Genomic DNA, 27,998 nt, shown 5'->3' with positions numbered 1-27,998 from the left:
GTATCCACCCTAATCACATATGATCTAACTCACATCATAAAGGAAATAATCTCTCCAAAAAGGATCACATCCCTGGGTATAGAAATTAAGATTCTAAATGGGGGAATTAGAATTCTTAATGAAGGCTTACTTCTGTTAGCTTAGGGACCAATTTCGCCCGCCTTCCGTGGTGCCTGCTGCCGCCTGCCTCTAGCCTCTTGTGGTTCCTTCCTCAGTTCCTAGCTAATATCTAATCCTGCACCCTTGCCAAACTCTCACAGAATGGAGTCCCGCCTGAGTCCCTACAAGCAGCTTCCTCTCCCAGCATCCCCTCCAGCCCAGCTGCCTGGCATTTTTGATGCCAGCCTCAGCTATGATTCTGAAAACCTGCAATCTTCATGCTGGAGATCAGCTTGCTGGGGTAAAAAGTATACCTTACAGCGGACATAAGAACATCCCTCAGCTGAGAAGGCTGGTGACCTACTTGTTAAAGAGCAGTTAGGAATCCTAACTGATCGGAACCCTCAATTGGAGAGGACGAGGGCCTGCTATTGGTAGGACTCCTCTGTACTACACCTTTCTGGATAGCAGTCAAAGGCAAACAAATGATGTCATGACAAGGAACTGGGAGATTGCTTCTATGGCATTTCAACCTAGGTTCTAGGGAGCTTTCCCCTAAAGCACTCAAAGTCTGATAATAATACCTCGGACAAAGTGAGTTAGATTGTACAATGAAGACCCCGGGCAGCACGCATGCACTTAGCATTCCTGTGGCTCCAAGGCCAGAGTCAAATAAAACCAAACCAAACACAGAAGCAACACGAGCATTCAGGCTGTGAAATCAAGGGCCTTTGTCCTGCTGCTCCTGGGACTAGATTGGAAGTCTCTACCCCAGTACGGGTGGCCTTCAATTCAACATCAAAACCAGAGAATGGGAATGGGAATGACTCTAGAATACTCTTGGACAGCAGTATAAATCACAAACAGATGCTTGGCTTTGCCAAACTTCGAATAAACTAACAAATCACTTTCTGTTCTTAATTTTGATGTCAAGGTCCCTTTTGCCCCCTTCCCCTGTGTAACAGCAACATATTAAAGTCACCAGGGAGGATGTTTGGCAGGCTACGGTCTACCCTTGCTAGAAGTGCCAACGGCAGGCGTTCTGGCTGAGGGCAGGCAGGAGTCACACCCGGGCATGAGCCCATGGGCTTACACAAACGTTGGGTCTTGGTGGGTTTAACCTGAGACCCTAACTTAGAAAATAAAGGTCACAACATGTAGTCCAACCCTATTATTTCAAGTCCACTACAGACGATAAAAGCTGCATGCGGTTCTTTATCGTAGGAGACAGAGAAGCGCAAGAACCAAGGTTGTGACCTACTTACAAATAGACTTGTTTACTGAGGACAAGCTACTCCACTCTATCACCCTGCTTTATTCCGAACTGAGGAGTCTCCAGCAACTTGGGATTCTCAGTGCTAAAACCCAGAGTCCCTCACCCCCTGGTGGATATATAACTGTAGCTGCTACTGCCCACGCCACCCTGAGGTGGCAGTGCATTTCCGACACACGGCTAACAACAAGGGCCCCGCATTCTCAGCTACATCATCACTAGACGTCTCTGCAAACTTGATGAGTGCCGTTGATTCCCATGAAGGAAGCGATTGAGAACTTCTGTTCTTGGGCTCCGTTTCAGTGGTTGAGGCGGTCGACTTGCCTGTCTCTCAGGTCCATGCAGAGCAGGCTGTCTACCTGTATGGTTACCTAAGGGCTTAGGCAGCTTTAGCAATTCCCTGCAATTACAATGTACTTTTTTTTTTTCCTTTCAAAGGTAGGAGGAAAGGCAGGAGCCGGTCTGTCCAGGCACATTCAGCTTTGAGCCAAAGACTGCCTATCTCGAGTTTGTCAAGACCTGTCCTGGAAAGCCATCAGACCTTCATGCACACATCCACATCAGTCCATGAGTTGGCCCCAAGGCTGTCTGGAAGCCAGCTTTCCTTACGTAATTCAGCTGCTTCCCTGCACTCCCAGCCACCGCCAGCTACCACCACGGGTCACCTGAGTGTCCGAGAGCGGGCCGAGGCTTTGATCAGGTCTAGCTTGGGCTCGTCGACCAGCTCCACCCTAAGCTTTCTCTTCGGCAAGAGGAGCTTCTCCAGTGCCCTCGTCATTTCTGGACTTTCTGCTGCTGAAGGCGGCAATACCAGCGACACGCAATCATCCAGCAGCGTCAACATCGTGATGGGCCCTTCGGCCAGAGCCGCGGGCCATGCCATGCGGGTAAGGAGGCAGGGCATTAGCAGATCAGAGCAACCAGGCTGTTAACGGGGGTGGCTCAGCCTCTGCATCTCCAGCAGGGGACACCTGAGGAGGCCGCCATTTGTTGCAGACCTACGTGAGAAATAACCAGATCATTCGACAGGGAGCGGGGCGGGGCAGGGTGGGGTGGGGTGGTGTAGTGTAGTGCTCTGCAGCTGGCAAGCTGTTGGGTACCTGTCCTGTAACTAACAATCCCAGGCATTGTTGGGGGGCTCCCAATGCAAAGGTTGAGCAGACTTGTCATCATTAGTATTAAACCTGGGGATGAGAAGGGAGATGCTCTCCACTCCTGCACAGTGGAAGCAGGTTGAGTTCCCTTTCCCTCCCAGTATTCTGGTCCAAGAGAGAAGAGAGGGAACACGTTCATACTGGAGCTAAGTAAACATTCATATCTCTCCATCTGGTCTAACTTAAAGGATGGTGAGATGCCTACTTCTACTAGGTATTTCAACAACATAAAAAGAGTTTCAAGGACTTGGCTAAACTGTTACTTATGTAGGATCCCAAGCTAGCCGACATCACATGAGTACTAGTAAGTAGTTCAAGCTCCCACATGTATATATGTATGTAAATATATATACACACATACATACACATATGCAGACACACATCAGTTCTCTTATGTACATGCTACACTAAAACCAAAACCCACAGCGAATGAATCTTTTGACTAAGCAACCCTGTAGGACAATAAAGAACTGCTTCTTAGAGTTTCTGAGACTGTCACTCTTTACAGGAGCAGACAGCCTTGTCCACTGGGTCTGAACCTCAGATCACATGGCCAGCTACACACATTTAACTCACTGTACTTACAAGACTCTGTACATAAGATTGTAGGGAAGGAAAAATAGGAGGCAGTATGAGGACAAAAACTGCCCTCCAATTTGGTGATTCTCCATTTTCCTTTTGGATGTTACACTTTTCTGCCCAAGGTTTGTTCTCTTTATTAAGCTTTAGAGCAGTGGTTCTCAAATTGTGGGTCGCGACCCCTTTGGGAGGGCAAACGGCCCTTTCACAGGAGTTGCCTGACTCATAACAGTAGCAAAATTACAGTTATGAAGTAGCAACGAAAATAATTTTCTGGTCGGGGGTCACATGAGGAACTGTATTAAAGGGTCGAGGCATTAGGAAGGCTGAGAACCACTGCTTTAGAGCTAGCTACACCTCACTGAGTTTCAGTCCTAGGTACAGTTTTGGGGATGTACAACGCAGTGGGTACCTTAGCCTTCTGATCTCTCTCTGCCCTCTCCTTCCATGAGCGATGTTTTCTAGACAGAGGTGTTCCTCCCTCCCCCAAGGACACAATACAGCTACTGCCCTCTGCCAACCTGACACCAAGCTGAGACCACGGATTTCAGCCATGGGGATTACGTGACTGGGCAGGATCTTGGGCTTTCTGAAATTGATGGTCACTACCGCCCAGAGGAAGGAGCTTCAAGAGATTTAAGTAATCCAGTTAAATAAGACTCTTTGGTTAGCAAATGTCAGCAGTCACCTGCTAGCCAGAAAGCTGGTGGTTCACGTCCACACAGAGGCATGTTGGAAGAAAGGCCTGCCAACGGACTTTCAAAAGGCAGCCACTGAGAACTCTATGAAGAGTTCTAATCCGACACATAAAGGGCCACCTGCATGGAAGCTGACCTCACAGCAACTGATTAGATAGCTAAGTTGATAGACAAACTCCTCTCCGTTTTCCTTATTTTCTCAATACAAATGTTCGAAACAATGTCGCTTTGTCCCTCCCACTGCTGAGGCACCCTGGTGGGTTAGTGGTTAACTGCTGGGCTTCTAACTGCAAGGTCAGCAGTTCAAAACCACCAGCCTCTCTGATTGAGAAAGACAGGGCTTTCTACTCCCAGTAAGAGTTAAGTCTCCGCTGCCCTATAGGGTCAGTATGAGCTGACAATGACTCACTGGCAGTGGACTCTACCTCCAGGCTGTGCTTAAAGCACAGTCTTAAAGGCGTGTGTGGTCCCTTTCCCAACAAGGATGACTAAGTCCATAGGGCTCTATGTGCCCAGAATAAAAAGGTCTCTGTGCTCCTGCTCTGTGTCAGAGCTCAGGAATTCAGCTTCCATGGCAAAGCGATGTGGATACTGTACATGAAGTGGCACTGCGAGGACACCAGCCATTCAGGCTCACAGTGACCTTTTGCCCAAGGCCATCTCTTTCCAGCATATCCAGTGATCCCTCCACTCCTCCCCAGACACCCTATGATCGATGCGGCCTCTATCCTCTTCTCAAAAGTTAGCCCCTGTCCCTATGATCTGATCTTTCCTTGGAACCTGGCCTTAGGGGTGCTAGGTGCATGAGTGTACGCGCTCTGGTTTAGCTTCTCTGGGTAGGTGGGGTTGTAACTAGCAGACGCTGGCAATGGGTATGTGCTGAACTCTGCTGTTTCTCTCTTTTCTGGAAGCACTTCTCAGAGCCATGTGAACCCACTGAAGCTGCAGAGCCAGGGCGGTTCAGCAACCGCCGGCTCACTGAAGCCATGGCAGAGACCCCGGGAGTGATGTGCAGACGGGCGAGCCAGGAGGACATGGGGCTGGATGACACTGCGTCCCAGCAAAGTGCTTCAGACGAGCAGTAACAAGTGTTTTTCAGGCCCGGGCCATGCTTGTAGGGACTATGGGTCTCTAGCGTGCGCACCTTCATGATCCTTCCTGTGACCACCCCCCAAGTGGAAAAGAACGAATGTTATCATCTCGGTGAGAGTTGTTCTAGAAAAAGGACCAATTTCATTTTTTGGTTCCTGAAAACTTCTTAGGTGATGAAAGAAGAATCACCACCACCTGCCTCCTTGCCGCGAGCGCCTGCCCCAGAGCTACATGGCTTGGGCCACACAAACACTTTACAACATCCGAAGTTCCAAAAACAAGCCATTTACTATCTTGACAAGTAGTAGCTGATTTAGAGCACCTGACTTGACTCTTTCCTGCTCTGTTGCTAAGACAACTGCATGTGAAACAATTGGTTCGATATAAAAGACTACTGTTACCATGAAAAGAAATGCTCAGCAGTCTTACTGTACCATCAGCTGGCAAAATGTAGTCAGGCTAAATCTATTTCAAGGGAAACCTCATTTCATTATAATCATGCAAGTCTTAGGTGCACAGTCAGTCATGGCCTTATTACTAGAAGACAGGTGACAGTGCATGCAGTCACGTCTGAAATATTCACTGATGAGGCAAGTCACAGAGGACATGCATAGAACCTAACGGTCAGTGCATGGAGAGCCCTCTGGTCCCAGACCCCATCTGACTGCATTCTCTTAAGCCCCCGGCCCTCCTGGGGCTTCCCAGAAACACGTTCCCCACTTTCCTTTCCCCCAGCACAGCAGGACTCCCTGTGCTGCCTGACACTTGCACACACCTTGGCTTTCATAATTAAAATGTTTCTACCTACTGCTGGGTGCTGAAAATGGCCATTTCCACAAGCACAGGTGGCAGAGCGATTAAAGTGCTTGGCTGCTAACTGAAATGATGGTGATTTGAACCCCCAAGTTGCCCTGTGGTACAAAAGTGTGGCAGTTTTGCTTTGGCCAGCGGCAGTCTTGGAAACCCTATGAGGCAACTCTACTCTGACCTATAGCATCTCTGTGAGTCACAACTGACGCACTGGCAGCATCCTTTATCCTTTATCAGATGGAAGTTGGGTACATTCTGGGACATGTTTCCCTTCTTAAGACTCTCACTAGATAAAGAAACAACCTGGATTCTTCTTGAAACACAATTCATGAAGAGTAGACATGGAGCTGTTGCACTCATTCTTTTGGAAAGATGCCAGTTAGAAATACTCACTTTAGAAAGTAGCCACATACCATATATACTCGAATATAAGGCAACCTGGAGATCAGCCCAGGCACCTTTTACCACAAAAACTGCATTAAAAATATGCTGAAAACTCAGCTCATACTCGAGTATATATGCTATTGCTTTAGGCATCTATGATTTAGAAAAAAAGAACAGAGGAAGGGTATTTTTAAAGAATCTCTTACCCCGTGGAAGCAGATGGCTATGATTAGTTTGGTGAACAAGAAGTGCTGTATATACCCAAGTAAAAGCTGACTGGAATATCAGCCGAGGCACTTAATTTTACCACAAAAACAGCATTAAAATATGTTGAAAAGTTCAGCTTATACACGAGTATATATGATAGCTATAAATTGCTCTAGGTGGGCTATTATTAATCTCAGATGAATAATACCTGGAGATGTAAGGTGTTCCACAGAAAGTGAAATTCTGCTCAAGCAGCTGACACAGACAGAGAAGCCAGAAGTGTTGCTGGTGGTTGTCCAGAGAGAGAAACCTGGGTTGTTTCTTTAATCGCTCAATCTGTTGATTCCTCATCTGAGTTATCAGTGAAGTATTTGGGGGCTGCGTGGAAGGAGAGGAAAATGTACAGTTTATCAACAGTCAGAACAAATTCCTCCACTGACTGCACCTCTGCTTTCTTTGCATCATCCTGAGCAGTTAAGGCATCTTGCATCTGCTGGCTGAAGAGAGGCATGTGTGGACACGCCTAAAAGGACAATGCGTGGTGCAAGTCAGGATTCTCCAGGACCGCATGGCCAGCACCACCTATGCGGTCATAGCTTCTATGTGATTAGGGGCAATTTGCAAGTTTCTTCACCTGGTCCTCAGTCAGCTGGTTATTGAAGAGTATTCCTTGCAAAATATTGTTTTACGAGGCCCATTTAAAGGAGACATTTCTGAGTTGACATTTATAGCCAAAGTTACTCCAATGTTAATTTCTGTATCTGGACACTGAACACAATTGTTTCTCTTCTAAAGGCAATAAAATACTTACTGTGAACTGCTGTTGTCAGTTCCAACTCATGGCAATCTATGCACAACAGAAGGAGCCCTGCCTAGTTCAGTGCCATCTGCACAACGGATCTTGTTTGAGCCCACTGTTCCAGTCACGGTGGCAACACATCTTGTCAAGTTTTCCCACTCCTTTGCTGCCCCTCTACTTATTCAAGCATGATACCCTTTTCCGGGGACTGGTCTCTCCTGACAACATGTCCAAAGTACGTGAGATGAGGTCTGACCATACTTGCTTCTAAAGAGCATTCTGAGTGTACTCACAGGTCAGATTTGGTTTGGGGCATTCAGCAGTACATTCAATATTCTTTGCAGGCACCATAATTTAAATGCATTAATTCTTCTTTGGTCTTCCTTATTCAGTGTCCAACTTTCACATGCACATGAGATGGAGAATACCATGGCTGGGGTCAGCCACACCTTAGTTCTCAAAGTAGCATCCTTGCTTTCCAACAGAGTCTTCAACTGGATCCCTTGGTTTTCTGTAAATCATATCGCTAATTAGCATTTCTGATTCTGAACTGTTTGGAAAGTAGTTCCCCCAAATCAATAGATGCTTACATTTCTTTACCCATTGAGCAGCGCATGCATTAGCAATGCTTACTCATGCGTCTCCAATGGAGCCACTTCCATTTGTTTTGTCACAAATGAGTATTGTGTGTATATGTGTACACACACACATACACACTTGCCCTTCTCTCTCTCCAGACAAACTTCTAGACAGAAGAGAGTATAAAGACGGAGCTACCATTGCTGACCCCTTGATTGTTTGCAGGCTGGGAAACAATGAATGAATGAACTTGCAACTTTATGGGAAATTTCTTTTGTCCTTCATTGTGGTGCAGTGAGTTCCTTTAAGTGCATTTTGGCTTGGTTCTTTGGGAAAAGTTCGAGAGAGATTTCCCCTAAACCCTGAGGCATTAGCTTTGTCCTAGTTTTCTAACCCAGAGGAGCTGTAATTTTTGTCTAGGTCAATGGTCAATTCTTAGCCAAGCTGTAAACAACTTACATAAGGTTTGATACTTTCTCTGGTCCTGAGCTGCCCTGTGATTGGTAGGCACTTTAGAGGGATTGTCAATTGACTATGCAAATGTCGTTACGATCACATACCGTGCAAATGAAGTGAGTGGCCTGCCAAGGTTTAAGTACCAAGCCCCCAGAGGTTTACGAACCAGCCAGCAGCAGAGGGAGACGCAGAAGGAAGATGCGAGAAACAAGAGAGGGGGCTAGGAACCTCCTACAAGAGTAGCTACACAGTCAACAGTGCAACACTGAAGACAGTGAGCTCAGAACGGGCCCAGTGAGAGTTGATGGGAACAGCCTACCAGGACCAAGAGGAGTCTGGCCTGAGGAACCCAGGAGGCCTGCACAGCTGACAGGAGCTGAGAGATCTGTCTTGCACTGAAGGGGGACTTTGACTACATGCTTCTAAATCATCCCAAGCCAGACCCTGTTACTTCCTTAATAAAACACTTAACTAATAGGGTAATCTGTAAATTCTGTGTATGGCTATTGCAGTGGATTGTTAAATCCAGGAGAGTAGCCAGTGCGCTGGGGAGGATGGCTGGTGTCAGAATTGGTAAAGAGTTTGTAGATACGTCTGATGTCCAACTCACAGGAATAAACCATGGGCTGATGATAATATTCATTTTGCTTTCTGCCTCTGCAGTCAGAAAGGTGCAGACATTACACTTACTACATAGCAATGTCGTCAGAGAGATCATATTGCACCATTTTAAAAGGTGTGCCCAGTTTCCAACATGTGCTTACTATTATTCAGAAATGAATGGAAATACAAACAATTTGAAAATATTGTGTAAGCATGTAGTGGCTGGTGGGGGTATCGTCTACTAAAGAAGGGAAATGGGACAGAAAAATGTTTTAATAAAAGTGTTTTCCAAATCAGTTCTGCTGTCCTGTCCAACCATATCATTTCTACTTGAGTTTCTTCATAGAAACAACTTACATTTTTCTGTTGTATTTTTCAAAATGACTTATTTCTTGAAACCTGGTCTCATCCAGCGATCTTAAGATACCTTTATTTGTTCAAATGGTAGGCATTATAAAAATAAGGCGTAAAAAAGTACTGCTCTATGCCTGTCCCTGCTGCCCATCTCCTCACCTCAGAGGTGGCACCAACACCCATGCAGGTACCCAGCCTGCCCTCCCTCAGCCATGGCTGTGCTCAAGGAGCAAAGTAACCCCCACAAGGCTCTACTGCAATACCTGCCCCTGGTCCCCCAAAGTGAATTTCTGCTCCTGCATGGCTCCGTTGAATGCTCCTATCAAAGGTTCTGCGTTTGTTTAATCTCATTGAATTTCCCTCTTGAGGTACAAAGGTTTTATCTGACAGACATCTTCCTACATGCTCCCTGATTATTCTGTTTGACCAAGTAACTCAATAGTTTTTTAAGGACTTTGCACAAAGCAGACCTTAGATTTTATAGTGGCCAAAGTTTATCACAAGGGCCCTGGTAGGGTAGTGGGTTACATGTCGGGGCTTCTAACTGCAAGGTCAGCAGTTCAAAACCAACTGATGCTCAATGGGAGAAATATGGGGCTTTCTATTCTCATACAGAATTACATTCTCAGAAACCCACAGGGGAAGTTCTATTTGGTCCGATAGGGTCACTGAGTCAGAAAAGACTCAACAGCAGTTGAACATGGTTTATCAAAGCTAATTGCCACCTCTCGAGTTCTGGTGGCATGAGACAGGCTGAGAATAACAGAAAATGACAGCAAGTCCAAACCAGAGCCAAGTGGGATGTCGTGAAAAGAGCATGGGCCTTGGAGCCACGATCTGGGTTCATATGCCATCTCTGCCATTGCTAGTGCTATGAGCTTGAGCTACATTTATCAGTAAAGGAGGACGCATATATGAAATTGGTGGTACCCTACAAATGCCAGCGGTCACTCCCAACTGCTTGACACGGGGTACTCTGCAGGAAGCAGCTGCACCCTTATCCATTTATACACCCATTAGCTTCAGCTACCACCAAGCCACACCCACCTGACCATCATCGAGTCAATTCTGACTCACAGTGACCCTACAGGGCAGAGAAGAAGTGCCCCTTTGGGTTTCTGTGTCTGCCAATCTTTGTGGGAGCGGAAATCTTCATCTTTCTTCCACGAGGCAGTTGGTAAGTTGCTAACCTGACCTTGCGGTTAGCAGTCCAACATGTAAGCCGCTACACCACCGGGGCTCCTTCTGGCTTGTAGCCCCCTCAAATAACCTATCTTATCTTTTGTGAAATCATTCCATCAACCTTCCTTCTAATTCAACACAAACTTAAAGTGTGTAAAACAGCCACCAAAAGGGCCAGAAGTAGAAGCATGTTCACTCACCAATCGGACGTATGAGGAACCTTATGAACACAGGTGCTTTCTGAAGTGGAGAGGAAAAGACCCTCCCCGAGAGGACTCCTCAGCGGGGACAGACAGCTCCACCAGGCCCAGGGCTGGGCTGTCCTCGGTGTCGGCCTCTCCCAAAGCTGAGCAGGGCTCACCTAAAGCTGAATGGCATAAAAGCAGGACAGGGTGGAGTAGGCTCCCAGATCCTGGTGGGTGGCCCACTTTGTGGGAAGCCTCTAACAGCCCTGCCATGCTAACACATAACGAACACACATTCAGTTCTCTTCCCTCCTTGGAAGCATAGGTTGGGAGTCAACCCAACACTGCTAAAACACCAGGAATCTTGGCATTGGCCTCTGAACAAATGCAGCCAGAGCAGGACCACTGGGACGAAGCCTCTTCCTTAATATTAGACAAATGACCTTTCCAAAACATTAATTCATAATTGTTAAGCCTTTTAATTGTGATCCCTCAAAGGGTTGGCAAACCCTGCTCCAGCTTCAGATAATTATCCTGGAAGGAGATTAAATCAAATGAAAGTCTGTCACAGATGCAAATCACTGTCTTTGTTTAGAGAAGGGAGGACTTTCTCTGCTCACCCCATGTGCTGACCAGCCTGAGTCTGTGGCTGCAGTCAGGGAGGCATCCCCTGGCAGGAGCAGCGGTGGTTGAAATTCAGGGTACGGACTCTAGAGGAAGTCTGTCTGTGTTTCTATTGGCTTTTATTCTTCTGTTCTTTTACTGCTCTTCGTGTGGCTGATATCCTCCCCTCTGCTCACATGCTCTTTGTACATATCAAAGATAACACTGTTGAGAGAAAGTTGATTAAGCAGTGGATTAAGTATATGATAAAAATTGATTATTGAATTCTTTTATATCTCAACAAGATAGAAACAATGATATGATCTCATTAACATAACAAAGAAAGTTCTACTTGGAAATGGGTTCACATCCACGGGCATAAATAAAGGGTTAGGAGTTACAGTGTGTATATGTGGGGCACAATTCAACTCATGACAAGTACCATTGATCAGTTGGAGGAAACTTCCTACTTTATGAGTTCAGAAATCAAGATAAACAACTGGCTCTGTCTTTTCTATTTTCACTAAAGTAGCAATGCTAGGAGTTACATTTAAAAAAATTAACATTACTCTTAATGGAACCAATCCATTGCACAGTTAGCAGAATTATGCTGACGGGTCCGTTGACGCCCACAAATATACCTAGTTGAATGCAGCCCAAGTGGGCTCTGCTGTGAAATAGCCTGGACTGAGTAAACTCGTCTACTGTGCACAGAAACATCAGAGATCCTTCCCACACACAGTCTCATGTAGCTGTAGCCCCCGGAGGTTGATATTTATGAAGCAATAACAAACAGACAAACAACAATAGACTGAGGAAGGTGGTTTCAATGGTTTTCTTTTGAAATAATAATTTTCAAAATTCAAATAATGGTTGCCACTTTAAATGGCATCAAAGTGAAGCTGCACCTGGAGAGAAATTTAATTTTCATGACATGCAAAATTGATTAAGTAGTGAATTCTTTTTTCCCCTTCCCCTGAGCACATTATAAACTTCAATAGAGGCAAATCCCATCTTTAATACTTGCAAAACCATTTCCCATTCCATAATTAACCACGATCATGCACACAACGGCAAGAGGAAATAAACAGAAATCTTTAAGCATAAATAAACCATAATGGACTGTTAATCTTGTATAGTCAATCCAGCATTAAGGCTAATTTGATCTTTTCAACATTTTATGGAAACCAGCTGTCACGTTTTCTTTAGAAAAGCCCACAGGGTATTGGGACCTTGGTGATCACAAATCTGGAGGACGAGACCCTGGAAGTCCAAGCGCCTGGCCAGGTCCACTTGAACCGTGCACATTTCTTCCCATGCAGAAAGCAGTAATAATTCAAAGCATCTTCACTGCCTGATGTTCTGTACACACATCACGATGTCCTGTAAAAGACTGTTTCTGTTTTCCTTGGTAACCTGCAGGGAGAAGCAAGAGGTGGGTTTTAGCTTTTCTTTCCTTTCCTCTGGTTCCCAAATAGATTATACTCCAGAAGAAAAGCCTAGTAGATTGGGGAACAGGAAGGCATGCTTCCCACTGCCAATGAATTGGTTCAGACTCACAGTGAGTCAGAAACTACAAGTCTTTACAGGAGCACATAACTTCATCTGTCTTCCATGGAGTGACCGGTGGGTTTGAACTGCTGACTTTGGTATTAGCAATTCAATGCTTACCCAATGGCACCACCAAGGCTCATTGAAAGCCAGAGAGGTGTGCTAATATCTTACTCTCAGCTCCTGCAAAGCAGCAACTCAAAGAGTGAAAGTGGCTGTGATGGCTCTCAACAACCAGAAAGACCTGCTACTTGAACCCTGCGCTACGCATTCCAGGGTGTGTGCTAGGCACTGCAGGATGGATAAAGTAAACACAGGGTGGCACATGGTTCATCCGACCACCACTTGCCGTGAAGAGGAGAAACTGCTCAAAGGAAACAAGGAGAACAAACTTTTCCAGATGGATCACAAAAAACATACCCAAGGGTATTTTAAAATTCTGGAATGCTTCTAGGTAACTCATTTCCTCTTTTCTCTAAAATGTTAAAGATCTTAGTCTAGCAGGGACATCTGAGACTAGGCATCGTCTCACAATGAGGCTGAGAAAGGCAGATGATGACAGTGTATAGACCAGAAAACAGTTCATCTGAACCCAATGCATGTTCCCTATATGTAATATTATTACAAAATAAATACACCAGAATTAACACAAAGCATTTAAATTCTGCTTGACAACTTAGATTCCCCCCTCCCCTCTCACACAATAGTAATATCACACAGTGTCCGTGTATTAGGTCAGGTTAACTAGAGGAACCAATCCAGAGACACTCATATGTGTAAGAGAGAGCTTTATATCAAGAAGTAATTATATATCGAGCAAACATCCCAGTCTAGTCCAGATTAAATTCACAATTTCAATACTAGTCCATAAACCCCTCAGACTCATGAGCCACATGAAATGATGCAGAATGCAGGAAAATCACAGGCCAGTGGGTGAAAAGCTGTGTGTATCCAATGGTGGTGGCCATATCACAGGGCTCGCAGCAACCAGGTCGGCCAGCAGGAAGGTGAAGGCAGAGAGAGGGAGAGAGAGGGAGGTTCCCGGGGCTCTCCTTATGAGATGGCCACATCCACAAGGAGGCACCATCAGGCTGTGGCCCGATTGACAGGCTGGACTCTACCCTTACCCTTTTATACATCTTCAAGTTGGCATGAAATCATGTAACGACCACAATCCATGAGCACAAACAATAATACCTATCACACCAATGAGTATACGGTGAGATGTCCCTGAAAGAAAAGGCAAGGTCATCATCCATGGCTTCCTGTCTGGTCCCCCAGTAACTGTCACATGTTCAATGTGCAATTATGGGGCATCAACCCAACACTAGGCAAGATGCACAGGATGAACTTTGACCCAATGGTGCTTGTATACAAGAGCAGAGGAATAGACTTGAATGTGAATGAAGTTAGCACAATGGGTTTGTGATGAAAAGGGCAGAGAAGCATGAGTAAGGGTCAAGAGGTCAGGAAAGGTATCCCATGCAGCTACATACTGAATTAACTTTTACAAACCTGGCTGAAGGGTGGGTTAACCACGTGGAGAATGGGAGAAGGCAAGATGGAAAGCTCTGAGCAAACAACACTGTACAGTGAGGGACTGGCTCTAGCAACTTCAGTGAGTTCAACATGGCTGGACTCAAGACAAGCTTGATCCCACTGTGAGCTGAGTACTTGGTCAAACAGAATTCCTAGTACCCAACAGGCGCTCAATGCTTCAGGAGAAACTGCACAGTACACTTCATCACTCTAGGTTCTCTTCTAAGAAGAACACTTTGGTGGTGCTCTGGGATAAGGTCAGGCTACCAACTATAAGGTTGCCAGATTAAATCCACCAGTTGCTACTTAGAAGAAAGTTGCAGCTATCTGTTCTTGTAAGGAGTTATAACCCTGGAAATCCTCTATCCGGTTCCTGTGAAATGGAATCATCTGGGGTTCTGTACGTGGGGCTGTATGGGAGACTACACAGTCAGGGAAATAAATATCTTTGACCAAGGCAAGGAACTTTCCCCAAGAATAGGACTACTAAACAGAGGGACCAGAGCAGCCAGGACTGCCCTGACTCCACTTCTTGCTTCCACAGCAGCATGGCGAAAGGAACAGCGTGACATATGACTTGTAGTCATGAAGTTCCTTTTTCTCCCATCCCAATTTCACTAGGAATACAAACAGCTGTGCTCCCCAGGGCCATGAAAAAGTAGTTTGGCTCAAAGGGAGGGAAAGCCAGGGAGGTGCAGGGCATTTCAAGCTTCTTCCTCCACTGAACATTTTATCACCTCCTCTCCAAGAAGGATAAAGGATGAGTGGTAGACAAAAGAATGGGGAAGCAGAATAAAAGAAAGATGAAGGCGAAAACGGCAGAAAAGGGGGGGGGGGGGAGCTTGTTCCGATAGAAAGCATGAACTCTACTCTGCAAAAAGCTAGCATGGGAGCCCTGCTGTCCTGAACACCAGACAAGCCCCCTGTCCAGCGACTAAAAGAGCTTCTTGAGTAGTTGCCTTCAATAGTTTTGCAGTGAGCACTTCCGCTAATGCTCAAATGCAAATATAAGTTAATGTGAGGAGAAACCCGTGAGATAACAGCTCACAATAGGCATGGGAAAAGGAGACAATTGTCCTATGGGTCATTAAAACAGCTCCAATCTTACTCCTCACATCCTTAAGCCCTTTGATAGAATGGTTAGGGGTCATATGTGAGAGTCAGCTCACAAATCGATCAAGGACAAGAGAAGCACAGTCTCAATTGAGAAATAGAGTAGAGATAAAGACAAGAGACAAAGTTGGGGTGTAGGGGCACAAAGAGGAGAGACACCAAGGCTTAGATCTTTATTTGAGGCAGGCTTATATACAGTACTTGTCCCGTACCCTGTCTCCTGTGAAAAATCTTACACCACAGGCTTGTTGATAATTATCTGAAGGTAAACAAAAAATCAGTTATATTTTGGCCAATTTGCTTATGGTCCAGAGGGGAAGATAAAGCCCTGAACAGCTTTTGCAGAATGCGGTGTTTCAGCCACCTCCCAGGGAACAGGAGGCAAGTGTCCACTTATCTTAGGCAAAGTTCAGACCATCCAGTGCATCAACTCCCTGGGTTGAGCCATCAACACCTTCCCACGGGCCTTGTCAAAACCATGGAAGGTGATGGTCCTGTCCCACTTGGCCAAGGAGCAAAACACCTTCACCCCCAACACATATAAAGTGAAGGGTAATATGGCAGCAGACAGCCCTGTTACCCAAGATACTGTTCGTGAGGAAAGGCTGCAGGAGTGACAGAATGGCAAGGCTTTCCCAAGAAGTCAGATCTAACAGGAGAGAGGCTGAAGAGATAGCAAAGAGCCCCCAAAGCACTTACATATCTCACAGACACACTTCCATATTTTAAGGACATGGCTCATTATATTCATTATCACCATCGTGAGGATAACACTGACTCAGTTACACTGCTGTTACAGTCCTATCACAGTTTAACTGAATTTCATGTCAGCTCTACATGGCTAATAAGAGAAAACTAAGGTACAGGAGAGAATCTCACTGCCATTGAGTCGATGTTAACCCCAGTGGGTTCCCGAGACTGCAACTGTTTACAGGAGTAGAAATCCCCGTCTTTCCCCAGCAGAGCTACTGGTGGTTTCTAACTGCAGTCCATGTGGATCGCAGCCCAAGGCTTAAATACTACACCAACAGGAAGAGAAGCAACATTTTTAAGACAGAGGAGAACTCAGTGCCCTGTGCTCCAAGACATCTCCTCCTGCTAGGAGCTGCTGTGAGCTGCTGAATGCTATATCAAGAGACTATGCCCATTCCACAACACTCAGAATGCACTAGATAGAAGTCTTGGTTAGATAAGGAAAAAATTAAAACAATTATTTTGAGAATATTTCTCATTAAAAATTGATACATAAAATGCAAAAACTATATTAATATTTTGTTACTCTCCTAGGAGTGCCCTAAAATTATTTCTGACAATTATGCAGTAAAATGTCCATGCGAAACTGTCTACAGCATTCAATTAGGATTTTCCTGGACCATCAAAGATAAACTCTCAAACACAAGAGCAAGCAGAGCAACATCTGTCCATTCCAGGTTCCCTTCTGTTTATGTGAAATTCTAGTTTATTATTTATTCAACTACCAGAAAGTCTTTTCTAATGAGGTTAATTAGAAGAAGGAACAGAAAACAGAGGCAAGAAAAAGCAGATCAGGAAGGAAGTTGTTTCCACCACTTCTTTCTTTCACAACAAAAGCCTAACCAGAAGGCCTTGGGGTGGCACAAATTATGTGCACTCAACAACTCACTTACAGCTGACAGTCTGAACCCATCTAGAGCAGCACACAAAAATGTCCTGGGCATCTGCTTCCATAAAGATTAAACAACAACAACAGAAAAGTCAAACCCAATGCCATGGAGTCGATTCAGACTCATCCTGCTCCTACAGGGCAGAATAGAAGTGCTCCGTAGGGTCCCAAGACTGTACTTTCTTAGGGGAGAGAAAGACTCATTTTCTCCCAGAGTGGCTGGTGGGTGTCCATGGCCAACCCTGTGTGTAGCAGCCCAACGTGAAGCCAACTACACTACCCCCGCAAAGCTCCCCAAACACCTGGGGGAGAAGTTCTACTTCACCACCTGGCTGATGTGCGTCAGCATCAACTCAACTACAGCAAAACTGGTTTACTGGGCCCTCCCCACAGTGGTAGAGGGGTGGGTCTAGCCACATGTCTCTTGGGACGAGTTTATTTTTAAGATTAGACCGTATATGAGGACAGGGGCTGTATCTCTTCAATATATGCAAGAGAGCAAAATGAAATCACAGACATTTTCTTAAAACTGTGTGGGAAGCACCATGAAAAGCTTAAAATAAGGGATTACAGAATAAAAATTAATTCAATAGTACTCCTTATTATAGAACACCTGCTAAAACCTCTCCATTGTTTTGCCTTTATTTCATTTTACTGAGTTTAAATAGTATCATCATGAATTCAAACCTTCTAAATCTATATTTTCTTGAAGGGTAAAGTTTTTAAAACACGAATTACTTTTCCTGTGGCAGTTTCAGAAACTCAGTGCCCGTGGCAGGGAAGGACTATATGTCAATAGCTAGGTGGTAACTGTCATAGTTCCCTAGAAAAGGAGAAATGTATGATGACTTTTCTTCTTGGGTCACCTGTCTATTAGCTTCATTTATCAGATCTGTTGAGCCACGATCCATATATCCAAACTACCTTAGAGTATATAATTATTAGAGTACCAGGGGATAGCCCCCCAAATGGAATTTTAAAAAAATTTTATGTATTTAAATTTTTTTACAAAACAACCTTATCAAAGTACTTGATACTTTGATCAACCTCTTGATACAAGAGCAAGAGGCTTGTTTAATACAAAACATCTTCAAAGTACTCTCCATTACACTTAATGCATCTGTCAAATCTGCGATTCCATTCTTGGAAACATTTTTCAAACTCATCAGTCTGGATGGCTGACAGCACCTCCCTTGTTTCTTTCTTCACCTCTTCTATAGTGAAGAGGTAAAGAATATATTCCAATATATTCCAACTAATATATTTTTAGTTCCTATAAATTTGCTTATCCTAGACAGTTTAAAAAAGGAGAATAAAATATGTGCCCTTTTGTGACCAGTTTCTTTCATAGTTTCAAGGTTCATCCATATTGCAGATACCAGCTGTAGATATCAATACTTCATTCCTTCTTAAGGCCAAATAATATGCCAAGATATATTGTATCACATTTTATCTATTATTTCTATTGACAGACATGAATGTTTCCATCTTCTCACTATTAAGTACATTCATTCACAATTTTTTGTGTGGACATAGGTTTTCAATTCTTTCGGGACAGATAGATCATACGCTAAGTCTATACTTAACATTTTTAGCAAATGAAAAACTGGTTCCTAAACGGCTGTACCATTCTGTGATTCTACCAACAATATACGAATGTTTCAAGTTCTCCACATTCTTACTCAAAACAAACCAAATCAAATTCAACTGCTATTAAGTTGATGCTAACTCATAATAAGCCTATGAGTTCCTGAGAATGTAACTGCTTATGGGACAAAAATGCCCCATCTTTCTCCTGAGCAGGGGCTGGTGGTTTTGATCAGCTGATCTTGCAGATTGCAGCTCAATGCATAACCACTCTGCCACAAGCATGTTGCCTATCTTTTATTTTAACCACCCTAGTGGATACTGAATGAGCCTTAATAGCATAGTGGGTTACGTGTTATTCTGCTACAAGGGTCAGTAGTTTGAAACACAGATCGCTCTGCAGGAGAAAGATGGGGCCCTGAATGGCTTTGTCAGAAACCTATAGGTGCAATTCCACTACTCTGTCCTATAGGGTCGCTGTGAGTTAGAATAGACTCGAGGGCAGTGATTTCTGTTTGGATCTTGAGTGGTTATTAAGAACCCCTAGTGGCACTGTGGGATAAGGACTGGATTGCTAACCACAGGTTAGTGGTTCAAACGTACCAACTGTTCCATGGGAAAGATGAGGTTGTCTACTCCTGTACAGGTTGACAGTCTCAGAAACCCAATGGGGCAGTTCTACCTTGTCCATTAGGGTCACTAGGAGTCAGGGTTGACTCCAAGGCACAGGGTTTAGCTTACTAGATAGTAGACTTCACTGTGCTTTTGAAATTGCATTTTTACTCCACGGAAGAGAGTTTGGTTTAGTAGACATTAAGTGATAGTTCAACATGCTCTTGATTTGCATTACCTTAATGACCAAAGATGTCGAGCTTCTTATTAAGCACGTGTTGGCCATTTGTGTATCTTTGGGAAAATAGCTATTCAGATCATTAGGCCTTTTAAAATTTTTTTGGAATATTTACCTTCAAAAAGAGTTCTTTATATATTCAAGAAATCTTAGTGGCATAGTGGGTTATAGTCAGAATTGACTTGCTGGCAGTGATTGACTTTTATGTATTCTCGATAATCATTTTTCTTTTTACTGTTTCATATTTATTAGTGTGAATATTCCCTTTATTGGGGCTCTTAAGTTTAGCTCTTTTTTTCACTGATGTCTTTTATAGCTTTGGCATTTAATTCATCTTAAAATTGTTGTTGTATATGGGGTAAGGTACGGAGCCTGTTTCATTCTTCTGAAGAAGGAAAACCAATTTTGTCAGCACTATTTGTTGAAAGACTAACTCTTTCTCATTTAACATTTTTTGGCTCTATATTGACTATCAGTTGTCTGTAAGTGGATGGATTTAATTCTGGGTTCTTTATTTTGTTCCAATGGTCTATGTATCCAGCATTGTACTAGTACCAGGCTGTTTAGACTACTGTGATAGCGTATTAGGTTTTGAGGTTGGGAAGCGAGGGAGCTCCTATTAGGTTGTTCTTAAGTGGTTCTTTGCTTATCCTAGGTCTCTTTCCACTTCATATAAAGTTGGTAATTAGTTTTGCATTTCTTTAAAGAATGATACGTAATGGGGATAGGGTTTGCATTATGTTTATAGATCGCTTTGGGCAATGTGACATTTCCACAAGGTTACACCTTCTTGTCCATGAACAGGGAAAATTCTTCCACTTATGTAGGTCTCTTTTGGTTTCTTTTAGTTGTATTTTGTAGTTTTCTTTTTTAAGTTTATTCCTAACTATTTCATCCTTATTCCTACATCCTCTGAGTGGCTATTGTAAATTGTATTATTCTCTTTCTTTTTCGGAGATACCGTTGTTAGTATACAGGAATCAATCTCATTGATTGTTGCATGCTGGCCTTTTATTCTGGCACACTGCTGAAATTTTCAATTGTTTCCAACAATTTTCTTGTCAACATTCTGAGGTTTTCAAGGTGTAGAATCATGTCATCTCCAAATAGAATTTTATTCTTTGCCACTTTGGACATATTTGCCTTCTTTCTGTCGTCTAATAGCACTGGTTTAGACTTCCAGGACATTGTAGGAATAAGAGTGGTGGAAAGTGGCATCCTTCTCTGGTTCCTATTCAAAAGAAGGATTTCAGTTCCTCCCCACAGAGCCATGGGTTTTGTGTATATTGCCTTTATTATGTTGAGAAAGTTTCCTACTATTCCTAGTTTGCTGAGTATTATCAATTTATTTTCCTTTTTTCTCATGAATTGATATGGTCATGTAGTTTGTGGTAGTTACATAATTTTTTTAATTTGAGATTTAAGAGTCAAGGGGTGGAATTTAGCCTGTCAATCAGGTTGCAACTTGAGGACCTCACATTAGAAAGTGCTAAGGAGATAAATAACTTGCTGGAGGCAGGACACACTCACTCCCTGGGAGACATTCCAGCTGGCAAAACACATGGAGCTACCCTACTGCCCTTAGCTGGAGGACCCATGTGGAGACCCATACCAGCTCTGAGATGCTTAGACCGCCACTGGATCCACAAGATTTTCCACCCACTGGCCTGTGATCTTCCTGCATTTGGCATCATGGCATGTTTCATGAGTCTGAAGAGGACTTTATAGATTGGTATTGGATATATGAGATAATATCAGACTTATGGACTTGATCTGGACTGGGCTGGGATGTTTTCTCAATATTCAATTGCTCTTGTATATAAAGCTCTTTCTTATACACATGAGTATCTCTATATATGTGATTCTCTAGTCTATCCAGACTAACACATAGTTCCATTGTTTTGTTTATATGGTACACTGTTTTTCTAATGTTGAATCATCCTTGCATACCTGGTATAAATTCCCCTTGATGTAAATTTTTTTTTAATTGTTAGCCAGGATTTTGTTGAGAACTTTTAAGGGACATTGATCTGTAATTTTATATCCTAGTAATGTCTTTTGCCTGGTTTGATATCAGAGTCATGCTCACCATAAAATGGTTTTTTGGGGGTTGCTGTCTTTTTCTACACTGAGGAACAAGTTATGTTAAATTGGTGTCAACTCTTCTCTGAATGTTTGGTAGAATTCCCTGGTGAAGCTACCTGGCCCTAAACTTCTAGTTGGATTTTTTTTAATGACCTGATCTATTTCTTCTTTTGTTATGGGTCTGTTGAATTTTCCACATCAGGAGGTGTTCATAAGGGTATATAGTGTATTTCTAAAATTTTGTTAATTTCACTCAAGTTTTCACTTTGTTTGCGCACAGATTTTCATAGTATTGCTACTTTAAAAAACATTTCATTTGGCCCTGTTGTGATGTTCCCCTTCTGCTTTCTCAAGCCTACCATTTGCTTCCTTTTCCTTTGTAAATTTTGCACATGGTCTTATCAATATTAATTCTTTCAAATAACCAACTTTTTGCCTTGATCTTTTTCCATTGCTTTTCTGTCTTCTGATTCATTTATTTCTGTTCTAATCTTTATGATTTCTTCCGATGACTTAAGGTTTATTTCGTTATTCTTTTTCGAGTTGCTAAAGATGCTGGGTTAAAGTGTTGACTTTGAGTGTCTTTTTTCATTTGGGTGTTTAAATTACTTTTTCATGTGAGTGCTATAAATTAGTCTAAGTTCTGCTTTTTCAGTGTCACACAGGTTCTGGCATTTTGTATTGTTATTCTCATTAGTTCAAGGAATTAAAAAAAGTTAATTCCTTATTTCATCATTTGCTCAGTAATTGTTAAGCAGGGTATTGTTTATTTTCCATGTAGATGATTTCTGTTTTTCTTTTTCTTGACCTTCCTATTGTAGACTTCTAATTTTATAAGTTTGCAGTCTAAGAAAATGGATTGTACTATCCCAATGGTTTCATTTGGATTCTAACATATGGTCTATTCTTGAGAATGTTCCATGTACACTGGAAAAGACTATACTGCACTATTGTTGGCTAAAGTGTTTCTATATATATCTAGGAGGTCAAATTGGTTAATTAGGTTGTTTAGTTTTAAGTCTTTACTGAGTTCCATTCCTATACATCTTTTTCCTGAAGAATATTGTATTAAAATATTCTACTATTATTGTATTGTTTATTTCTTTCTTCAGCTCTGAGAGTTCCATTAGTTTATTTTGGGGGGTCTTTCAACTGATACAAATATTTGTTGGGGATATGTCTTCTTGTTCTATTTTCCCTTTAATTACGATATAATATCCTGCTTTTCATCTCATTATGGATGCTGCCTTTAAGTTTATTTTATCAGAGATTATTGACACTCTTGTTTTTTTGTGATTGCCATCCATTTGATGTTTTTCCCCATCCTTTGATTTTTTGGGGTTGTTGTTTTATTAATTGGAATTGAATATATATTATATCCTTCCATACTTCAATCCATCAAGTAAAATTGTACAATTGTTACCACAATCAGTTTCTAACAGTCTTTTCCTACAGCATTCGTCACCCTCTGAAACCCTTATTCTACTTGCTGTCCCTGTAAGTTCATCTGTCCTGGATTTCTTAAACCGAAAAACTGAAAAGTACATAACACAGCTTCTAGAGGGTGACCTCCGATGATTCCATACCTCTGAGATACACTCTAATATGAACAAACAAAAACCACACAAACAATATAAACAAAAAATACAGACAATTTTGGAAATCAGATCAGGCCCAGCCTGCATCATAGGAAGGCATCTACTGACGAAATTCTGATGGTTTAAGTCCGATTTATGCCTTTGATCTTCTATACTCCTCTCTTCCAAGCACTGCTTAGTGACTACTTTCCTCCTACCCTTCGATTGTAGATAGGGGAATTCTCTGGAGGCTATATCCCATGTAGTTCCACAAATGAGTACTGGGCTCCCACTGTCATCCATCACCTTCTGCACACTGAATTCTCAGTTTAGGAGCTGGTACCAATCCCTCCTTTGACTACAGATTATTTGATTACAGTCCTTTGGTGACTGATAATGGAGTGCTTTCTTATGCTTCCACCCCCTCCCCCCTTAATTCATTTTAACTTTGGTGTTAATACATATGCCAAATCATTCCACAGCTCAATCACATCAAACAGAATTGTACAATTGCTTCCATAATCAGTCTCCAAACATACTCTTCCTTCCTGGACTCCTTGACATCATCTCCCATTTATCTCCCCACTTCTTCAGTCTTCCCCTCACCCTCAAAAATCCTTGTTCTATCTGTTTCTCTAGAGGCTCAACAACCCTGCACAATCCAATTACTGAAACACAGAGAAACAATACAACTTCAAGGTGACCTTCTGTGGCATTGTATCCTAAAAGGAACAAGCATAAGCAAAATAAAACAGAATCTCTGCCACAGGATTGCTGGAATAATATGGTTCTTATTACACCATGTAGGGCATGGATGTAACAAGACTTTGTTTGTACACCAACCAACAGTACACCACTCTTAATACAGCTGTCTTCTGCTTCCTCAGACACCATGTATTTTCTCTGGTTACAAGTGTGTCTCAGGTAGAGTGCAGCTCACTTAGTGAATTCCCAGAGTGGGTCTTACCGATGCGGCCTCTGGAGCATGCCATGCATCCTGAAGATCCAGGATTCAGTGTCTCAGCATTCCTTGGCAACAGCCTGGATTCCCGGGATACCCCCAGACCGCTGATTTTTTTTACTCTTTGTCTTTGTGTCTAAGGTATGTTTCTTATAAGGAGAATATCGATGGGTCCTATTTTCATATCCAGTCTGCTACTCTTTGTCTCTTAACTGGTAGATTTAGTTCATTTACATTCACTGTCATTATTGTTGTATGTGGGATTAGTTCTCTTTATTTTGCTGGTTTGTGTGTGTCTGTGTTATCTTTGTTCTTGCTAATTTTCTGTGCTAAGTTGCTTTTGTATGTGATTTTCTTGTCCTTTTTTTTCTTTGCTAGCTTTTTGTGCCATTTTATTTTAGGTTATCTTAGATTCATTATCTAATGTCCATATTTAATAGTCTGTTTTCTCATGCAAACTAGTTAACTATTTTTCCACTTAAATGTAATATATCGACACTTTCTCCTCTGTGTTCTTTGGTTTTGACTTCATTGTGGATTGATATTCCTAGTGCCCCATTTTCAGTGTCATGGTTTTATTTTGAACTCTGTTTTAAATAGGTTAATTTCTGGATGGTGATGTCTTATACGTTGATCTCAGATTTATATCTTTTGTATCTGCTGCTCTTGATTCTATGCCCAAAGGACTCCCTTTAGTATTTTTTGCATGCATTGTCTTATTTTCTGATTCCTTTTATTTCTCCTTGATTGGAAATGCCCTTATTCATCTCATACACTTAAGGAATAATTTTGCTGGATATAACACTCTTATTGGCAATTTTTTGTACTTTAGGATTTCATGTATGTCATTCCATCATCTCCTTGCCTGCATGGTTTCTGCTGGAAAAAAATCCAAGCTTATTCTTACTGGTTTTGTTTTGAAGATAACTATTTTTTTCTCGAGTTTCTCTTAAGATTCTTATTCCTTGATACTGGAATATTTACAAGAATGATATGTTGCAATGATGTTCTTTTGGGGTCTATCCTGTTTGGAGTATTCTCAGTTTCCTGAATACTTACTTCCTCTGCTTTTATGCTGTTAGGGGAATTTTCTTCCACAACTTTTCCTATTAATTTGTCTGTGGATTTGCTTCTTTCTGTTCTGGACTCCAATGAAGAATATGTGTTATTCTTGATTGTGTTCCACATAATTTTTTTTACTTTGTTCAGACGTTTTTTGACTGCCCTTCTTATAAATTATAGTTGAAAAATTTGTCTTGTTGTTAAGTGAAATAGCAACTCTATGTACAACAGAACAAAACATCTCCCAGTCAGGCACCATCTCCACAATTGATCTCATGTTTGAGCCCCCTGTGGCAGCCATAGTGTCAATCCTGGAGAGTCCCCCTCTTCTGTGATGCCCCTCTACTTTCCCAAGCAGGATGTCCTTCTCCAGGAATGGGTCTCCTTGCTTCCAAGGAACATTCTAGTTGTACTTTTAAAACATATTTGTCTTTAGGAAGTCAACGATACTTTCAATAATCTTCTCACACACCACAATTCAAATGTATCTATTCTTCTTCAGTCTTCCTTATTTAATGGCCAACTTACATATGGATTTGAGGCAACTGAAAATACCATGGCCTGGGGCAGGTGCACCTTAGTCTTCAGAATAACAGCCTTGGTTTTTAGCTCTTTAAAGATGTCTTGTACATCAGATTTACCCAATGCAATGCACTATTTGATCTTTTGACTGCTGTTTCATGAGCACTGGTTGTGGATCCAAACAGGATGAAATCTTTGACTACTTCAAACTTTTCTCCATTTATCATGATGGTACCTAATGGTCTAGTTGCGAGGATTTTTGTTTTTATTATCTTGAATTGTAATCCATAGTGAAGGCTGCAATCCTTGACCATTAGCAAATGCTACAAATCCTCATTTTCAGCAAACAAGGTTGTGTCATCTGCATCTCTCCAGGTGCTAAAAAGCTGTTTCAATCCCGACAACACAAGATTCTTCATATATTCCATCTTCTCATTATTTGTTCAGCATAGTTTTATTAAGTATGGTGAGAGGATACAACCCTGACACACACCTCTTCTGATGTTATACCATGCAGTATTCCCTTGTTCTGTTCACATAATTGCCTCCTGATGTACAGGTTTCACATGCACATAATTAAGTGTGCATTAAGAATTCCCATTCTTCTCAAAACTATCAATAATTTGCTATGATCCACAATCAAATGCCTTTACATAGTCAATAAAACACAAGTAAAGATCTTTCTGGTATTCTCTGCTTTTAGCCAAGATCAATCTGACATTTGAAATATCTCTTGTTCCACATCATCTTCTGAGTCCTGGCTGAATTTCTGTCATGTCACTGTTCATGGACTGCTGCAACTGTTGTAGAATGCTTCATCAAAATTTTATCAGCACATAGTATTAATGATATAATTGTTAGGAGCCATCCAGTGGGTTCCGACCCACAATGACCCCATGTACCGGCGAACAAAACCCTGCTAGTTCTGTACCACCCTCACAACTGTTCCTATGCTTGAACTCTTTGTTGCAGCCGCTGTGTCGAGCCACCTCTTTGAGGGCCTTCCTCTTTTTCATTGCTCCTCCACTTTATCAGTCATGAGGTTCTTCTCCAGGGACTGGTCTCTTTTGACAATATGTCCAAAGTATGTACGATGAAGTGTCACCATCCTTCCCTAAAAGGTGCACTCTGGCTGGACTTCTCCCAAGACAAAACTGTTTGCCCTCTTAGAAGTACATGGCACTTTCAATATTCTTCTCCGGCGCCACAATTCAAATGCATTGATTCTTCTACAGTCTTCCTTATCCAGTGTCCAACTTTCACGTACACATGAGACAATGGAAAATACCATGGCTTGGATCTGGCACACCTCAGTCCTCAAAGTAACACCCTTGCTTTTCAATCCTCTCAAGAGGTCTTGTGCAGATTTACCTAATGCAACTCATCTGTTGATTTCTTAACTGTGGTTTCCATGAGCATTGATTTGTGGACACAACCAAGCAAGGTAAAATCCTTGACTTTAACCTTTTCTCCAACTACTTATGATTTTACTTATTGATCAAGTTGTGAGGATTTTGGGTCTTCACATAGAGCCGTAATCCACACTGAAGGCTCTGAGAAAGGTCCTCATCGACTTTCACCACATGGAGCTTAGTATTCCTTCTAGACGTCCATTTGTCATGGTATCAATCTTCCCTAGGGTCTAGGACTTCCTAGTGCAAGGGCACTTCCCAGCTGCAGAGGATCTACTCTAACTGCACTCCAGGTTAGTTTTCCTTGGTGGTACCATGCCGCTCTGATCTCTGGTAAGATTCTCTTTCAAGCTTAAACTTGTTGTAGGCCACACCACAGGGAAACTCCACTTAGATGAGATCAAGGCTAAGGATGCTGAAAAAACAAATAATTTCTAGGAGTCTGAGATTTTATGGAAAAATCACCTCAATTGTTTCCAACTATGAAAGTCACAACAGAGAAAATTTATGCTATCAAGCTTTAGAGTAAACAAGAGCAAAATTAGAAGCTCAGCTCTGCTAGTTACTAACAAAATAATCTTGGACAAGTACATAAACTCTCTAAGTATCGATTTTCTCATAGACAAAAGAGAAACTGTGTATCTCACAGGTTATTATGTAGTTCATATGCATTAGTATGTGTCTATGTGTATTATTGAGTGCATCACCTAGTACACGGTTTTCAGTAAACAATAGCCATCTTGGTATTCTCTATAAGCACCCACAGACTCTAGATGCATTTTCTGTGCCCTCAGCAGATAATGTTTTCCAACATTTTTTATCCACGAAGCAATTTTTAAGAAAATCAAATTAAATATGCTTTCTAAATACCACTAAGATGACAAGATTTATTTTCTTATAAAAGTGACAGATGGAAACCAGAATGAAGGCTGAACATGGTAGTGGGACAGGAGGAAAGCGTTAAGGAAATAGAGGAAAGGAGTAGGAGGCAAAGGGCATACATATATAGAAGCCTAAATACATACATGTACATATGTAAA

At 42.3% G+C, this 27,998-nt stretch overlaps 2 protein-coding genes and 1 long non-coding RNA gene across 3 annotated transcripts in view; 1 reads left to right on the top strand and 2 right to left on the bottom strand.

Moving 5' to 3' along the window:
* The window catches only part of PCNX2 (pecanex 2), a 357,992-nt gene extending 351,647 nt beyond the window's left edge, over nucleotides 1-6,345 (top strand). The window contains exons 33-34 of the mRNA XM_075532150.1: nucleotides 1,811-2,259; nucleotides 4,715-6,345. Coding sequence (XP_075388265.1) covers nucleotides 1,811-2,259; nucleotides 4,715-4,888 — 623 coding nt within the window. The 3' untranslated portion in view covers nucleotides 4,889-6,345. The remainder of the gene's footprint in view (nucleotides 1-1,810; nucleotides 2,260-4,714) is intronic.
* Nucleotides 1-8,336, bottom strand: LOC142426525 (uncharacterized). Its single transcript, XR_012779754.1, has 3 exons — nucleotides 7,389-8,336; nucleotides 6,505-6,674; nucleotides 1-2,370 (listed from the first exon to the last, which is right to left on the bottom strand). It is a non-coding gene; the product is annotated as an uncharacterized LOC142426525 (long non-coding RNA).
* Nucleotides 8,337-10,469: 2,133 nt separating this feature from the next.
* NTPCR (nucleoside-triphosphatase, cancer-related) overlaps nucleotides 10,470-27,998 on the bottom strand; it is a 56,809-nt gene continuing 39,280 nt past the window's right edge. The window contains exon 5 of the mRNA XM_075532117.1: nucleotides 10,470-12,473. Within this exon, the coding sequence (XP_075388232.1) occupies nucleotides 12,405-12,473 (69 nt within the window). The 3' untranslated portion in view covers nucleotides 10,470-12,404. The remainder of the gene's footprint in view (nucleotides 12,474-27,998) is intronic.

This window comes from Tenrec ecaudatus, chromosome 1, assembly GCF_050624435.1.
Source record: "Tenrec ecaudatus isolate mTenEca1 chromosome 1, mTenEca1.hap1, whole genome shotgun sequence".
NCBI classification, from domain to species: domain Eukaryota; kingdom Metazoa; phylum Chordata; class Mammalia; order Afrosoricida; family Tenrecidae; genus Tenrec; species Tenrec ecaudatus.
This window is presented reverse-complemented; position numbering and strand designations above follow the sequence as displayed.